Source organism: Saccostrea cucullata, unplaced genomic scaffold (genome assembly GCF_032062105.1).
Source record: "Saccostrea cucullata isolate Sc308-1 unplaced genomic scaffold, CSIRO_AGI_Scuc_v1 ctg130, whole genome shotgun sequence".
Taxonomy (NCBI): domain Eukaryota; kingdom Metazoa; phylum Mollusca; class Bivalvia; order Ostreida; family Ostreidae; genus Saccostrea; species Saccostrea cuccullata.
In genome coordinates, this window is record NW_026939106.1 from 601,100 (window position 1) to 620,145 (window position 19,046).

General features: G+C 33.2%; 2 protein-coding genes across 2 annotated transcripts; one reads left to right on the plus strand and one right to left on the minus strand.

Moving 5' to 3' along the window:
- The first annotated feature begins 979 nt into the window (after positions 1 to 979).
- Positions 980 to 2,527, plus strand: LOC134252274 (tubulin-specific chaperone C-like). The gene has a single exon (XM_062734713.1). It carries the CDS (start codon positions 1,033 to 1,035, stop codon positions 2,017 to 2,019), a length of 987 nt encoding a protein of 328 aa, XP_062590697.1. The 5' UTR covers positions 980 to 1,032; the 3' UTR covers positions 2,020 to 2,527.
- Positions 2,528 to 9,736: 7,209 nt separating this feature from the next.
- On the minus strand, positions 9,737 to 17,174 carry LOC134252263 (micronuclear linker histone polyprotein-like). The gene is made up of 7 exons (XM_062734700.1): positions 17,046 to 17,174; positions 16,753 to 16,901; positions 15,986 to 16,208; positions 15,138 to 15,270; positions 13,209 to 13,379; positions 12,048 to 13,127; positions 9,737 to 11,005 (listed from the first exon to the last, which is right to left on the minus strand). Exons 1-7 carry the CDS (start codon positions 17,172 to 17,174, stop codon positions 9,846 to 9,848), a joined length of 3,045 nt encoding a protein of 1,014 aa, XP_062590684.1. The 3' UTR covers positions 9,737 to 9,845.
- Positions 17,175 to 19,046: the final 1,872 nt, after the last annotated feature.

Genomic DNA, 19,046 nt, shown 5'->3' on the forward strand with positions numbered 1-19,046 from the left:
CTCGCTATATCTGCAGACCCTATATAAAGGGCAGGACTTAGTTCAGTGTAATCAGTCGACACCAGAGATGATGGATGTAAGATATACAGCACTCAGTAGCGACAATAATAACGTAATACTTCGTCTAATGCAGGAAAGTAAAATACCAAAGAAACTTACAATTATAGTTGTACAGGTCAGTGAAGTATACAAACAAACACAGATGTACAAGTAATTGAAATAAAATGCAAACAAAGGTAATGCAAGATAACCTGCACGAACACGAGTCGCCATTCCACGCCAATATACCCGTGACAATAAAGCAGTCAGGTGTAACGAATCTGAAGAGTATACCCTTGTGTTGATATATCTTAGATAATGATACTGAGTATCGAAAATGGCGTATGCCTATTTACGATCGTGTTCAGCTTTATGATCGCCCTCCTATAAACACCAATGCCAATAAGAACTGGCGCCCTCTGAGTCTCCCCCATCGTTAAAAAAACCTTATAAGGATTCTATAACGTACAGTATTCGGATAAAGATACAGATGCGATTGTTTTTGGCTTTGCATGTATCGGCTGCATTTTGTTTTCATAAAGATGGTTAAATTTGTTTGATCCAGCTTGAGAAAAAAAAAACAGAGACGCTGGGAAAAAACAATATTTTCGACAAATTTTCATAATTCTTATTTTTTCTTTCTTTCTGCCAATACTCTTCACCCCAAAGTAAATTTCACCTGGAATAGTAAGGCACTGTGGACGAAGGGTTAAAGCCTGCTTTTATTGTCCGATCCCGGCTTGGTGGTACATTGGTACTCATTTTACCGAAACTCGCGGTAAGATTTTCTTGTCATGCTTGTATCAAATAAAACAAGGATCGCCTTTAAAATTAGATATTCAGCTTTGACAATCGATTTATTTGTAAAAACAGAAATAAAAATTAGAAAATATTCACATGTATTCATTTTCTTAACATTTTGATACATGAAATTTTAACATATTTTCACTGATATAAGCGATAACACAGATACGCGAAAACAACCTGTCAACCATGGACACCCTTCTAGAAAAGAAAACTGAAGTCACAGAGAGATTAAAAAGAAGAGAAGTGGAACGTCTTGCTGAGTTACAGAAGAGAAAACAAGAGAAAGAAAATAACATTTCAACACTTGAAGGTACCAAGTATTTTATTGAGAATTTCAACAAAGAGAAATCCGATATACTACTTGCTCTAGAACAAGTCGACACGCGTCCTAAAAATGAAATGGTAACTGAACTTGACAGAATATCAGAGCGAATTCAAGGTCTACAAAAGTTCCATGCCGATTCTACGATGTTTCTTCCTTCATATGACGTAAGACAGAGCCAGGAAACTCTCGGTAATTTGCATACACTTATTCAAGAAAAACGGGATAAACTTTTTCCAAAGAAGAAGTTTGCCTTTTCTTCGAAAAAGAAAACTGTCAAACAAGATGAAAATAAAAAGGAAGAAGAAGTGAAAACTAATGCCTCAAAGAATGAGGACCAAAATGTACAGCTTGCAGATTGTACGATTCAAAAGAAATCCAAAGAATGTGTAGAAATGTCAGAGGCTGCCATGGAAAAAAAGGATGTGTCTTTATTTGACAACAGCTTTTGCACCATCAAGTTATTTGGTGCTCCTTCGACTGTTCATATGAAGAATTTGACTGATTGTATTGTTATTACTGGGCCAGTGTCAAGTTCGATTTTCATCAGTGATTGTAAAAACTGCACTTTTGTGATAGCATGCCAGCAACTTAGAACACATTCAACAACAAAGTGCAAATTTTATCTGCATGTTACAAGTAGAGCAATCATAGAAGATTGCTCAGAATTAGAATTTGCACCATATAGTCTAAGCTATAGCAAATTAGATGATCATTTTGTCACTGCTGGACTTGACAAATCTAAGAACAATTGGCATGATGTGGATGATTTTAATTGGCTAGCCCATGATGTACATTCTCCAAACTGGAATATCATGAGTGAAGAAAAAAGAGAACAATTCAAATTTTGAATTATTTGTAGAATATTTTAGGAGGAGAATTTTAACACTGAGTGTTTATATAACTATGTAAGTTATATGAAGCAAATACTGTACATGTACAATGATCTGTTAGTGTAATCTTTTTGTCAAAAAACCATCTGAGGTAGCCTTTAAATTTGTATTCTGTAAGACTCTATGTGAAATCGCTTCAATCAAAATGAGAAAATTTTAAGTCTCTAATTTTAATCTCATGTAAGCCAAACCCCAAAGTGAATTTTTCACATCAAATTCCATTTTCTATTTAGCAGTTATTAGTTAACATTTTAAATCAAAAGTTTTCTTTAGAAACCAGAGTCACTTGAAAAAAAAGGAAAAGTATTCATGTGTATTTAGCTTCAAATGTTAAACAAAGATGGCAGAGAAATCCTTCAAAATGCTTGTAAAATGATGTCCAACTGAAGAACATGACTAAAGTACATCTTTTAATCCTGTAAATGTTGGTATTTATGCTTGTTAATAAAGCAAATAAGTGAACAATAATTTGGGTTATTTATTATTCTCTTCCTAGTTCCTAAATGGTTTTCTCCACTTCACTTCCCGTAAAAGTTGTGTGTGTGTGAAGGGGGGGGGTTTGACCTTGTGTATACTCGGATTTTGAAGTTGCCTCAAATTGAATAGTTTCAATTAGTTCCATGAAAAATCAACTCTAGCCATAAGCTGCCACACGGGGGCATCAGTATTTCACAAACACATCTCGATATAGAAAGAGGGCGAATTTTCTTCGTAATTTTTTTGTGTAGGCTTTCGAATTTTGCATAGATTCAAACTCGGCTTTTACGGATAAATTCCTCTTTACATTTGAATTAATCCTCTTAGAGACTATTATTAATATTGTCATAAATTACTGAGTACGTAAATATTGCTAGCCATTATTACACCTTATACCGGTAGTTATGTTAAATTCTTTTTAAACTTCAATCGTTTGAATGAACTTAATTCAGAATCAGCCAACTTATTTACATATGAAAGAGAATTTTGAAAGAATTAAATATTGTACTTTATGTGCAATTATATGAGAGAAAAACACATTTTTTGAAACATGCTGAAGATGCACGCCCAAATTTTAATAGGAGGGTGCAGAAAAGTGACGTGTTGATTAACCCTCGCTCATTTTATTGAGCGTGTATAACCCCCCCCCCTTTTTTTCATGTTCTGTGTTTGCATTTTTATATTACAAGAAAATGGTTTATTATATTATTTGATGGATGCTCTTCTATGGATATGAAAATGATTATCCAATTACTGTATACAAGATTAAATATTATAAGTTAATATATCGGTTGATTTGCCCCCTCCTCTCTCTCTCTCTCTCTCTCTCTCTGAGACCAAGAGTGAATTTGTGATGTTTCAAATTTTATTGATTAAATTTGAGTGATGGTATAGATTCATGACTCGCCTTTTGTACGAAGCAACCTCTTTGGATGGGACAAGAACACGGAGTTGTTCGACGAAATATAAAAATGTGCAATGTCTTGGGCACTATAATTTTAATTAACAAAATAAAACAATTAAAAAGAAAGGAGACATTTTCTCAATTGAATGTTTTCGCTCATCAAGTATCAAAGTGAATTCGATGTCGATATTCGCGCAAAGGAAACGTTTTTAGTTCATCCGGGCATGAAACTGTAACAGACAATTTTGATTCAGTAGTCACTTCCTTAATTAAGTCAAGAATTTATTCCCCCGTGGACATTAATTGGAGGAAAAACGAACATGCTATCTGTAGTTCTCGTATTTTTTCCTAACTGTTCAATCTCCGTTGACTTGGAACCGTTCCGTGTACTATAAGAGTACATTGTGTCAAAGCATGGTCTGTTGATATGAGGCTGAATAATTGACAATTTAAATTTGTTGACAGAGAACCTTTAGAAATATATGATCTGCATTCAGAATGCAGCATTTTTGTTATTGACAGTTTTACATAGAAATATATAGGAAAATTCTTTAAAAAAAGTGACAAAGCAAATGCACCAAGTTTTTGTATAGGGCGGGGCCAAAATGGCCAAAAGGTTTTTAGAGATATAAAAAATTCTTAAAAACCTCTTTCATATTTATATGGAAGCTCAAGTTTAAGCTGTTTGTTTTACATAGAGGAAAATTCTTTAAAAATCTTCTTCTCAATCATTTTCTAAAAAATAGCAAATCCATGATTGGTCATGGGACTAGATTTAAACTTTACAATAAAAAGCCATTTTATACTAGTCCTACCCTTGGTGCTCAGGAAAGTGTGTAGTTCATCCGGGCATGAAACTGTAACAGACAATTTTGATTCAGTAGTCACTTCCTTAATTAAGTCAAGAATTTATTCCCCCGTGGACATTAATTGGAGGAAAAACGAACATGCTATCTGTATTTCTCGTATTTTTTCCCAACTGTTCAATCTCCGTTGACTTGGAACCGTTGTCAAAGCATGGTCTGTTGATATGAGGCTGAATAATTGACAATTTAAATTTGTTGACAGAGAACCTTTAAATGATCTGCATTCAGAATGCAGCATTTTTGTTATTGACAAGAAGGAAAACAAAGTGCAAATGCACCTTTGTATACGAAATTAAAAAAAACGTACCTCTTTCAACTTAAGCTGTTTGCTGAGGGTATCATTCAGAATCTGGAAAGTGTGTATTCGTATAGGAAGTTTTTTTTTTATTATGAATTAAACTCTCTTTGGATAAAATTCCTTTTATTTTGACTGTATGCTCCCACAGACACATGAAGAATCATTTAATACATTTTATTTTGCGATAATACAATGGGCAAGATGGGTCCAAACTCCAGAAATGTCTGATCAAAAGATGTACGTACATATCTAACACTGGAAATTATCTTTTTTAAAACTTAATATCAAATTGTTTCTTGAGCAAAATAATCAAATGAACAAAGATTACAAAGATGTTTTCCAAAACATATAATTTCTCGAAACTTTATTTTCAAAACGGAAATAAATGTTTGCAACTCAGGAAAATAAACAACCTTTGTATGCGGGTTAAGTAATGCAACAAATATAAATTCTTACTCTGGTAAGAGGAATAACTCTTAATGGATTTGAGATTTTTTAGCTCACCTGAGCCGAAGGCTCAAGTGAGCTTTTCTGATCACATTTTGTCCGTCGTCCGTCCGTCTGTCTGTCCGTCTGTAAACTTTTCACATTTTCGACTTCTTCTCAAGAACCACTGGGCCAATTTTGACCACACTTGGTACAAAGCATCCTTGGGTGATGGGAAATTTAAATTGTGAAAATAAAGGGCCAAGTTTCCTCACAAGGTAAGATAATCAAGAAAAGACAAAAATAGGGTGGGGTCATTAAAAAATCTTCTTCTCAAGAACCACTGGACCAGAAAAGCTGAAACTTATGTGGAAGCATTCTTAGGTAGTGCAGATTCTAAATTGTTAAAATCATGACCCCCGGGGATAGGGCGGGGCCACAATGGGGAATCAAATTTTTACATAGAAATATATAGGAAAAATCTTTAAAAATCTTCCTCTCAAGAACCACTGGGCCAGAAAAGCTGAAACTTACGTGGAAGCATCCTTAGGTAGTGCAAATTCTAAATTGTAAAAATCATGACCCCCGGGGATAGGGCGGGGCTACAATGGGGAATCAAAGTTTTACAAAGAAATATATAGGAAAAATCTTTAAAAATCTTCTTCTCAAGAACCACTGGGCCAGAAAAGCTGAAACTTATGTGGAAGCATCCTTAGGTAGTGCAGATTCTAAATTATTCAAATCATGACCCCCGGGATAGGGTGGGGCCACAATGGGGAATCAAAGTTTTACATAAAGATATATGGGGAAAATCTTTGAAAATCTTCTACTCAAGAACTACTGGGCCAGAAAAGCTGAAACTTATGTGGAAGCATCCCGGGGTAGTGTAGATTCTAAATTGTTAAAGTCATGACCCCCGGGGGTTGGGCGGGGCCATAATGGGGGATCAAAGTTTTACATTGCAATATATAGGAAAAATCTTTGAAAATCTTCTACTCAAGAACCACAGAGCCAGAAAAGCTGAAACTTATGTGGAAGCATCCCGGGGTAATGTAGATTCTAAATTGTTAAAATCATGATCCCTGAGGGTTGGGCGGGGCCACAATGGGGAATCAAAGTATATAGGAAAAATCTTCTTCTCAAGAACCACTGGGCCAGAAAAGCTGAAACTTATATGGAAGCATCCTGGGATAGTGTAGATTCTAAATTGTTCTAATCATGACCCCCGGGGGTAGGACGGGTCCACAATGGGGAATCAATTTTTACAATGTTGAATCAAAGCATCCTATGGTAGTGTAGATTTCAAATTGTTGAAATTATGATCAGTTGGGTAGGGTGGGGTCACAATATGTATTACAAGGGGGAAATCTGGTAAAGAACAGAATGTTCAAAGCTTCTCAGGTGAGCGATGTGGCCCATGGGCCTCTTGTTTGATATGTTCGTATCCTCTACAAAAATTTGAATTTTTCAAAATTTACAAATTTTAATTGAGAAATTCAAATTTTTGTAGAGGACAGTATTTTACTTATATATTTTTTTCTTTCGGAAAAGCATAAACATTTTATGAATAAATAGAGGGTTTATGAACCTTAAATTAATGAAATCTTATACCTGTTTATATTTGAGATAAAGAGTATTGTAACTCCTACTAAATAGAATATTTTCATGAAACTTCTATAAAAAAAAAACGATTTCATATTGTGGATCTCTTACAACCCTCCTTAATTCATAGCAGCTCTTCTCGATCAAAAAGTGCCTTTGATTGCAGATCATGCAATGTGCTCATAGATCTAAATAAATTTCTTATTAGCAGACCTATTCTGACATTCATATGAAGAAGATCTTTATTCAAAAACTTAAATATGAGAGGATTGATTGTTGTTCTACGTCCTGTCAGAGCTTTTTTTTTACTCATATATATAGATATTTCGCCATATACCGGTGAAGGACTTCAAATTTTGACCTTCACTCGGCACTCAGGGCCATTGAGGACCATTACGCCTACCGTGAAACGGGGCCTCGGTTTCAAAATCTTTATTGTGACCTTCAACGCGAATTTTGAATATTAAAATGACATATTATGATTATTTAAAACAGTTATATACCACCATTCATATGTTGACTTTGATATATACATCCCAGTGAACTTGAAATAAAAGATACCTGAATTTTAGGCAAGAAAAAAAAAATACACGAAAAAAACGTTAATGTTAACCATATGTACAACGAAACTTTATGATAAACGTGATGATTTCAATTTTTCTATCCCTTGTTTATGAAGCACCATACCTCTACCACCAGCATATGGAATTTATGTCTTCCAGTTGATTCTATACAAAGAGCAATTTATTTAAAGAAGCAAGCTATTGACAAATAAGGTGATGAAACCTTTATTATACATCTACAGTCTCGTTTAAAATTAACATTTCGTTAAGTTCTATGGTCGATACAATGACTTTGTCAGCAAATACAATACAGTACTATGTATATCATTAAGTCGAATAAAGACTGACATGATACATACTAATTGTTACTAGTCTATTATTTACTAACTAAAATGTATACGGATATTCCGTTTGCCAGATTTTGACAAGGAACAGTTTTGACACAGCCGGATGTGACCGATCAACAGGGAATGCTTACTTCTCCATGGCACCTGATTCCATCTCTGATGTGTTTGCTGAACTCTGCTCTCAATTTGTATAGTTCCAACTTTCTATGGATTATTTTTAGCTTTATTACTGTTTGTTAGCTCATACCTTTCTTTGTAGAAAATGTGTTCTATTATTTTTGTTTTTTTTTCTACAACTTAGAGGAACTCTTCAAAAAAAAAAAAAAAAAAAAATACGAAACATCAGGTAAGCACAAAGGCTGTTAAACATTGATTTTATTTTAACTCTTTCTCATTTTAAAGAATAAGTGATTTATTTTTCCTCACAAGTTTTATACAGATCAATGCAATTCCCTGTCATCGTCAGTCTCGTCACGGAATACTAGCGAATCCATTGTGGAGTTTTTTTTCTTCTGTTTGTTCATTGTGTTGAACAGTCTTTCCTTTAATCCAATAAATCCAGAAAGATTTGGATCCAAGGTAATGGTGATGCTAAAACCAGCAAAAGAGAAATCTGTATCGCCAGATCTTCGCTGATTATCAATCTTCTTCCTCCTCCTTAAACTTTTCTTCTCCTGTATTAATAAATAACATAAGTAATCATAAAATATGTTGAGATAACGATTTTACCAACAATATTCAAGCTCAAAAGTCCAATACAAAATAGGAGCGGAGCAAACACAGACCTCCAAAACACTAGAGGTGGGGTCAGGTGCCATGGGGGAGTGAGCATCCCATGTGTCATACTGGTATTTACTGACCAAGTACATTAAGCACACTGCATCAACTCTTCATGATACTTGAGTATTAAGTTACATGTGCAGATTTAGAAAGAGGTTGGAGGGGGTCTGCTGGACACCGTCTCCCTGGAATTTGTGGAGTTAATAAATGTACGTGTTAAAGTAACTAAAATGATCTTGGACTCTCCATCCCCCCACCCCTAGAAACCGCTTCCCCTGTAAAGTTGTAGGAAGTGCCAAAGAAGTGAATGAAAGACCTACTCATGAAATTCCACGTTTGGTAAAGGTGTTACTTTTTTTTTTTACTTGTCCACAAGTTTCTGTTTTTTTTTTATGCCCCCGTAATTGAAGATTCTGGGTTAGATTTTTGCCCTGTCCATCTGTCTGTATGTCTTTTTGACCGTAAAATCTTTTACCTTGCAAAATGCATGTTTAAATTGGTTGCTCAAAAAAGAAAATTTCCTACTTTGCCCTACAAGATGGCAGCAAAGGAGAATAACTCTGAGATAAAATGAATTAGGAAAACTATTTATTCTATATAACAAGACCTTTCCTTGGGTAAACAAGTCAGTATTTTTGACCATGACTCTTGAGTCTGACCCCTTTGAAAAACCTTGGACATAACTAACAGTTTATACTAGGACCTTTATCTTTCAACAGTTGTATTTCTTGTGACCTTCCTTTCAAAAAATACCAACAATTTTGACCTTGGAGTTTGACCTATTTTTAGAAGAAAATCAACCTTGGCCATAATTTCAGAGCAGTTGGTGCTAGGGCTTTAATATTTCACATGTGTATTTCTTATGACAAGGTCATCCCCTGGTTACCTTTAATTTGTTTATCATACACCCTTGACTAATTTTATATTACCTTGTATAATTTATGAACATATTAAATTTAGATGATATACAATGTATAATTTATGTTATCACATATTAAATTTAAAAACTTTAACCTTGACCATAATATAATAAATGCAAAAATTTCAGAGGAAAATATTTTATCACAAATGCAATTACATTTACAATACTCCAGGATTCATTTTGAATAGAATGAAAATCTAGCAAACCATTTTTGTAAAATCTGTTTATTTTTTTTGGGTATTGAAAATGAGGCTGATCCAAGAAAGATACAATTGAGGTATATGAATGCTAAAATAAGTACATGTAAACAGAATGGGCAAAATTATGTAATTTGATATGATAAAACTAACAGGGGTTAATAAAATGTATACAGGAAATAATAGAACCATTTTGTTAAAAGAAAAATATATGTACACTGTACATACCAGTAAAAATGTACAGTAAAAATGTATCCATAACATTTTTTCACCCCCACCCCCCTCCAAAAAAAAAAATGGCTGCAACATAATCAATGATAATAATCTTATCACACTATTGTCTGTCTTTAATGTTAAAGATGTCTGTTAAAATTACATTGTTTCATTTAGAGTCACTTCATATCAACGGCGTCCCATTCTGGGCTTTTTAAATCCTGTCTTCTTCATCTTGGGAGATTTCATCTTGGGTGACTTTCTCGCTTTCATCTTGGGTGATTTTCTCCTCGGTGACTTCATCTTGGGTGATTTTCTCTTCGGTGACTTTCTCTTTGGAGACTTCCTCTTTGGCGACTTTCTTTTGGGCGACTTGGATTTACGTTTGGGTGACTTTGACTTGGATTTTGATCTTGATTTTGATTTGCTTTTGGATGATTTTGATCTTGATTTTGATTTTGACTTGGATTTGCCTTTGGGTGACTTGGATTTACTTTTCTTCCCTGAAGACTTGCTTTTCTTGGACTTAGATGATTTGGACTTACTTCTTGATTTAGACTTAGATTTATCTTTGGAATTACTTCTAGATTTAGACTTAGATTTATCTTTGGACTTACTTCTAGATTTAGACTTAGATTTATCTTTGGACTTGCTCTTAGATTTAGACTTTTCGGACTTAGATTTTTTCCCTTTAGATTTTTCTTTATCAAATTTGTCTTTGCGGGATCTATCAGAAGACTTGCTTTTTTCCCTCTTAGATTTATCAGAAGATTTGTCCTTTTTATTTTTGGTGTCATCCTTTTTCTTTTCACTACTTTTGTCCTTCTTTTTGCTGTCTTCTTTTTTGGATTTCTTATCATCTTTTTTGTCTTTACTTTTATCTTTTTTGTCTTTCTTTTCCTTTTCTTTCTTTTTATCTTTATCTTTTTTGTCTTTCTTCTCTTTATCTTTCTTTTTATCTTTATCTTTTTTGTCTTTCTTATCTTTGTCTTTCTTATCTTTTTTATCTTTATCTTTCTTATCTTTATCTTTATCCTTTTTATCTTTTTCACCACCACCACCATCATCACCACCACCACCACCTCCTCCATCATCACCACCACTGCCACCACCTCCACCATCATCATTACCGCCACCACCACCACCGCCTCCACCACCATCATCATTACCGCCACCACCACCACCTCCTCCACCACCATCATCACTGTCATCACCACCATAACTCCTGCCGCCACCATCACTACCATAACCACCACCACCACCATCATCATCATCTGTTTCACTCTTCTGGTCATCTCCACCAAGTTGGTAACTATCCACTTCCTTTGAGAATGGTATCTCTGTATCGCCTATCAAAGTTACCATCTTTTAGCATCTTACTATATTTAGGGTCCATTTATTACAAAATGCAGGCAATTATAGTATTGGCTAAGCTAATTCAGAATTAAAATTTGTTACGAAAGTTTTGATTCTGGATTTTAAATTTGCATTATTGAGATATGCAAACATTTTAATTTGGTTATGGTAGCTATGCAATTCTGAGCATAAAATTCACTATAAACATACAAAATCTATTACTGATCATTGTATCAATATAAAATTTAAAGCATGTGAACCAACAATGATGTAACATCCATTAGTGGTGCAAATTGCATTATTTATGGATAACAGTAGTTACGGTATAATTTTATATAGTCCACAAATGCTAAAATTGATACAAACATACCTGGGTATACTAGTCCCTCCAACCCCCCAAATCCCCCCCCCCCCCATATTTTGCCCCATTACATTGGGAAACAATTTCCTTCCTTATTGAATTAGCCCAACACAGTTGTAACTTATTTTCTATCAAATTAAACCAAAGACAACAAGAGTGAATGGGCCAAAGTTGAATAAAACTAGAACAGGAAGCCAAAATTTCCTTTTTAGTGGGTTTTAAATTAATTCACTTCCTAAAAAACAGGAACAAGAAATACAAGTTTGTTGTTTTATTTTCAAACATCTGATGGTTTAATTACATTAATAAATACTGGTAATATGTACATGTATATCTAGGTGTGACATTCTCAATTATAAAAAAATAATTTAATTTTGGAAATCTTTATAAAACGACACATTTTTTTGGAAGAAAATTATATGAAAAGTTGTAAGATATTAAATAGGATTAGTCCCAACATTTTAATGGCATCCCACTCAAGGGTTAATTTTTCCCTCTGCCTTTTTAGCAGATTTCATCCTGGCTGAATTTCTTGTTCCATCTTGGGTCCTCTCAATCATCAATTTTGGTCAGTTTCTATCAGCTGCCTTTCTTTTGGTAAATCTTGGAGATGACTTGGAATTTTGATTCATGTTTTGGAGATTTTTGCTTCAATTTTTATCTTTTTGATTTACGTTTTGGTGACTTTGACTTTGATTTTGTTTTAGGTGATTTTGATTTTGCCTTTGGTGATTTTGATTTTGCTTTAGGTGATTTTGGTTTTGCTTTTGGTGATTTTGACTTTGCTTTTGGTGATTTTGCTTTTGGTGTGGATGTGCTTTTCTTGGATTTGGATTTACTTCCAGATTTAGAATCTGGTGATTTAGACTTTTTATCTGATTTAGTCTTTGGAGATTTCTTTTCACTGGATTTGGATCTACTCTTAGATTTTGACTTTTCTGATTTAGACTTTTCTGACTTTGAATTTTTTCCATCAGATTTAGATTTTTCTTTATCAAATTTGTCTTTGCGGGATCTCTCAGGAGATTTACTTTTTTCCTTCTTAGCTTTATCAGGTGATTTGTCCTTTCCTTTATCTGGTGACTTGTCCTTTGTTATCTTTGATTTATCTTCTGATGTTCCCTTTTTATTTTTAGTGTCCTCTTTTTTCATTTTCTTATCATCACTTTTGTTTTTCTTTTTGCTGTCCTCTTTTTTGGCTTTCTTTTCATCTTTTATTTTTTTGTCATCCTTTTTGTCATCTTTTTTAGCTTTCTTTTCATCTTCCTTTGGTTTTTTGTCATCTTTTTTGCCTTTTTTATCATCCTTTTTGTCATCTTTTTTGCTTCTTTTGTCATCCTTTTTGTCATCTTTTTTGCCTTTTTTGTCATCTTTTTTGCCCTTTTTGTCATCTTTCTTATCTTTCTTCTCATCCTTTTTATCTTTCTTCTCATCCTTTTTGGCTTTCTTTTCTTTATCATCTTTCTTCTTTTCATCTTTCTCTTTCTTTTCAGATTTGTTTTTTCCCTCTGATTGTTCATCAGCACCACCTCCACTGCCAGCTTCACCACCACCACCACCACCAAAATCACCATCATCACTGCCACCACCATCATCCTCATCATCATCCTCATCATCATCACTGATGTCTTTTTTCTTCATTTTTTCATCTTTTTTATCTATTTTAATAGCTTCTTCTTTGTCTTTTGTAGTTTTCTTTTCATCCCCTTTGGCTTTCTTTTCATTTGCTTTGTCTTCCTTCTTTTTCTTTTCATCTTTCTCTTTTTTATCTTTTTCCATTTTTTCAGATTTGATTTTCCTTTCTGATTGTCTATCATCAATAGGTCCACCACCACCATCATCATCTCCGCTATCATCACCATCTCCACTATCATCACTAACACCACCACCACCATAACGGTTACCACCAAAGTCACCACCTCCACCATCATCTGTTTTACTCTCCTTGTGACCTCCACCAGTTTGGTAATTTTCTGCATCTTTTGGAGTTGGTATCTTTGTATCGCCTATCAAAGTTACCGCTTTTTTAGAATCTAATTCTATGCTGTATTAAAGGTTGCAATTTAAGTTTTTATTTTGGTTAATTAACAAGATAAGCATGCATTTTGATTTGTTTTTAGATCAAAGCACTGCATGTAGTAATGAACTAAGTACACATAATTTTTTTTAGCCCCAACAAGGAATGCCAAAGACTAATTTGAGATAAAAAAAAAAAAGTTTTGACTCCATATAGGCAGTTCTGATTCATGGAAAATACATGTATATGTGGCAACACATAACTAGGGCCTTCAAAGTCACCTGACTTTGACCAAATCTACAGATATACCAAGCTATGTATTTTTTTCCTTTGTAAAACTTGAGACAAAAAAATATTGAAACACATGATGATGTACAGTATGATTCATCAAATCCACCCTTACGTATGAATTAAGTTGAATCTTCATCAATAGTTTGGACTATATAGTACGAATATCTCATTTGATATTAAAGCAATGCCAGTCTGTAATTTTAAATTATCTATGAAAATATCTATTAAAAGTCAAATTTTATCATCGACTCACAATCTCTGAACAACTGAAAGATATGCAAGATTGGAAAGGTGATAGAAATAATCACCAAGGTGTTCCCCACTTGTTATTTATAATCACCATGATGTACATGTATTATACATGTACCAGTAATATACTAGAACTAAGTTACACAAGTAAATTAGTTGGCCAGTTTTCATCAACATATGATTTACAAAGGTCTTGACAACAATTGAATCAACTTAAGTTGATTCAATTGTTGTCAAGACCATTTTACAAAATTTATTCAATTCTTATAAGGCCAAAAAAATTAACCAATAGTTTCTCTGGCACCGCCGCATCAGTTAAAAAACGGCCGCATTAATCAATTTTATTGACATATTGAAAAGGGAAATAATTCAATTTTCTATTTTTCAAAGTTGAAAAAGAAAATCGAGTTATTCCCCTTTTTATAGTAGAAAAACAATATATTTCTTATATATTTACAGTATTTTATGAATTCACTTTTAAATAGATGTTTGGAATAATATTATTTAAAGTTGAATACATATTATAACTAATTTAAGAGAACAAAAATTAAGAATTATTAGATATTATCATTTTATGGAACAAATGGCTTAGAAAAAGTGTAAAACCTGCTTCAAAAACAAAAAAAAAAGCCTGCCTGCCGCATTGATTTTTGAATTTTTTGGCCTGAGAAACAATTAATTTTTTTTTTTGGCCAAAGGATTTTTACATGCATTCTATTCGATCATGTCTGCAGCAAAAACTTGCACCAAGTCATATGATGAACCTTAGATTATAGTTTTCAATAAAAAGGGATGGTCAATTCATGCATTATATAATGTTAATTCAGAGTTAGATCTACTAAGTACTAATAATTTTCTAAACAGACTTTGAGTTTCACTATACATGTATAAAAATTATTCACCAAGAGCAACTCATAAAATAGAACCATAATTCTGATACCACTGACACTGAAATTCTCAGGATTCTGTAAAATCGCTTATTTTTATGAGGTCAAATTTTCATGGTTTGGGTGGAAAATATTGGTGCATGGGTATTTTATTTTATGACTGAAAAAATGAACATTAAACTGTTTTAAATTTCAAAATTTCATTTAAGATATGGGTCTCAATAATTTATATATACCACGAAAATGGCAAAAATTAAACCCCACAAAATTTAGCAATTTCACAGTAAAAAGAACATGTATCTTAAATAAAGTGAACTTACTTTTCACATATTTCATGGCATCCCCAGTTCCAATATTAGGACATAAACAGGCAGTACCAGGCCCTGTTGGTTCCATTAAGTTGGCATCGTCAATACATGTCTGCTGGTAGCGGGCAAGGAATGTGGAAAGGATCTAAAACCAAAGTATATAAAGACAAATACAGCTATTGTATTAATATATTACATACATGTTTAAAGATAGAATATTAATGATAATGGTTTGAAAAGAAAAATTCAAATTTGAATTGGGGATTCTAACCAATCAGGTACTAGCTTTTCAAATTGCATCTTGGTTGTAAACAAGAAATATATATATGAAAGCAAAAATAGGAAAACTCAGAACAGTCAGCTAAGTATAAATTCAAAGTTTATCTATGAGTACACTATAGAAGTGAAGTTTGGATATGTGTATAGAAATTTAAGGTAGCAGAACAAGGACTAGCAAAATGATTGAATTTGAATGTTTTTATCAAATTTTTTGTTTATTGACTAATATTTTGAGCATTCAACAGGTGACATTGACATAAATATGTAACACATGACAGTTATGTTATAAAGACATATCTGCATAATCGTTTGACCTTAATTAATCTTGCTGCATCGGTGTTTATTTATACTTCTGTATGTATGTAAAACCCCGAAACGATACATGTGGTCTATATTTTATTTAATTTTTAAAACTTTTTAATACAAATGAATATTTTTGTGTGTAACATATCCTCTAATTTTAATCACCACGGGATAAAATCTTCCATTGTTTATTGGAGCATTGTTTAAACATGACAGTTTTGTTATAAAAACCCAATTTATTCTTCTCAATTGAATACAGATAAGGCTTATGATCTTACTTCAATAAAAAATGTCATCAAAATGAAAACTCCTGCAGGTTCCAAGATGGAAGACTCAAAGAAGTCCATGAGAGTTCCAGCACATCCTCTTTTATTCAATGTATGGGTGTATTCACTACGTGACCCTGGGTCGACATTGGTGTGAACGCATGGTCTATAGGTGTAAATAAAGCAACAGCTGAAGGGAACATCATGACCCATGTACATTCCAGATTCCATTTTACTGAAAAGACAAAAAAAATTGCTATGTGATGATTACAGAATGCATCTTTTACCTTCATCATTATAAGTAAAGTTGATTTTATGATGCAGTGATGCTGGGATTTGTGAATTTCATTTGTGTTGAGAGGGTGTGTGTGTGTGTGTGGGGGGGGGGGGGCACGATATATTATATGATCTGAATAGAATGCAAAATACATGTGTAAAGTTTATTTGAAATCAGTGCTCCATTAGCTACTCCATCCTACGGTAGATCATCCATGATCTATATAAATCTATGGTCATCCTATTTCCATTTCGAAGGGAACTTGAATCCCAAAGACCAAATATGGTGGTACATGTATATGGCTGAAATTAACTTAGCGGTAGATCTATTGGTATCAAAAAGACTTAATACAATACGATGTACATTTATTTCTTTAATGCCAGGAAGCATATATGTGAGCTCATTGCTGGTGTGAAGCAATCCTGACAATGATGACACTTAGGTTAATACATGTTTAGGCCTAAATTCACTTCAGTTTCAAATTTTCAATTAGGTTTAATACCTTTTGATTTCTTCGTCTTCCACATCCAGAAAGTCTTCATTTACCCAGCTAACTTTGAACCAGTCTTCAAAATTGTTGCTCCCACAACACTTATATTCCAATTGCAATTTGTCTATGAGCTTTTTCAGCTCAAAATCTTTTTTATACAGCTTCAATACAGAAAATAGTCCATTGCTCAATGACTCTTCAATGACAGATCGGTGGGCAAAACACATCATGGAAGCAGAGAATATCACCCAAATCAAAACAAACTTGGCAGCAACAAAGAATATTAAAAATGACTGGAATCTTGCCCTAGAGTCTGGATAAGCACAATCAAATGCTGCTTTCGAAAAAAGAGAACCAGAAATAAACATAGCTAATCCAACAATCATCAGAAATGACGGCACAGTTCCTGTGTCATAGTCAGTTAGAAACTGCATTTTAGAATCTAAATGGTAATTCAAATAAAGACCTAATGCTCCGACAACGGCACCAGAAAGTGCCAATATACCGTCGAGTAAGCATAGAAATAATCCAAGTATACGTCTTCCTCTTTCTTGTAGTTCGCACTTGCACATTATGATTTTTATGAGCAACCATATATATGACGTCATGAATCATGAAATCGTGACGTAACTTATCAATCGGAACATTGTTCGGCCTTTTCCGTCAAGTCGAATCCAGGCGGAAAAGACCGAATGTTATTCACCGGACGCTTGTCTTTACAAAATTTTATTCACCAATAAAAGTAAATGGGATTGGGCAGTAGGCAAAGCCTATTTTAGCCGTCTCTCTAATCATTATTTGTTAAAAACCATTATTTTTAATGCTAGACCCCCTCCTCCCAAAAGAAAATATTGGCCTACCAAAATGTATCGATACCATATGTCTTCATGTCAACCGTTGCAATATTTGATGCATTTGCTTTTTCATTTGTAATGTATAATTTTTCATTTTTATTGTTTCATTTTTATTTAAATTCTTTTCGCCTAATTTTTTCATTGTTACATTATGTTTCTTATTAAAGGTCAGACGACACGTTCCTCAAAAATATTTAATTTTCCTCAAGAATTTGTTCTTGAAGTCTAGGTACTTCAGCAAGATTCCTCACAAAAAATTAGGGTACCTTACCAGACATTTGGACAAGATACCACAGGATGATATTTCTTATATAACCTTTATGGATAATATTCTGAATGGCCTATCTCACAATTTTTGGTGAACTTATATCTAAAAACATATTGAAAACATTGTAAAAATTACAAGAGAATGACAAAATTTATGCATAATTTTTCATAAATAGTTAGAAATACAAAACATATATATTTGAGGAACGTGTCGTCTTACGTTTAAAAAGAAAAGGAATTTAACTTGACACAGAAGAATCAAACTTCTTTGATTTTAAAAACTTCAGGGGTCCATTTTACAAAAGAACTTACGATTAAGACAAAAAAACTTAAGTTGTTTGTAAAATTTTGCAAAAATAATGATTCTGTTTAAAACTGATTGCTAGCGTAAAAATATCTCACTACATTCCTTTTAAAAATATTAAAACTATTTTTAATATATGTAAATTAAAAAGTTATCAGTATAATTAAATTTGTTCTTTGGTAAAACGGGTTACAGTAGTTTACACTCAGTTTATAAATGAAAAATAATATAAATCTCCCCGAAGAATTATCGGTCGCTAAAATTTTTGGATTCCAAAAAGTTCGGTAGTTTACGCTCATTCTATTTTAAAATTAAAATTTATTGAGCGTAAACTGCTGAAGCTTTTTAAATCCAAGAATGTTATAATTAGAGACAAAGAATTCTGCGAAAATTTCTTTAAATATTATACTTCAAATTATATTAAGTTTTGCTTTAAAACTTTTTCCAAAATAAACGTCTGAGTTTATGTATACCTCAGTGATTTTCTTGTTCAGATGATGGGACTACATCATTACATGAAAACTGCCATGATGAACAACGATGAATGTAAGTGTAAAAGTTTTTTTTAATCCCCGAGAATGCCCGAAATGCGGTTGTTGCCCAATCCTCACTTGCAGATGAGGATATTTTCGATAAAAAAAGAGGGCGTATAAGGCGTGGACAATGCCCATCTGAGACAAAATGTCTCTCAATTTTCAAAATTCACAGAAACGTATTATACTTTTAAAAGCTACTATAATGTAATATTGATTTGAAACTCTGAAGTGGAAATGTAAAATTTAACTTTTTCAAAAAAATGGAATCTGAAACCATTCTGTATGAAAATTGAAAAATTCTGGAAAAAATGTATGCTTCAAAAAACCCCCACACTGACAGACATT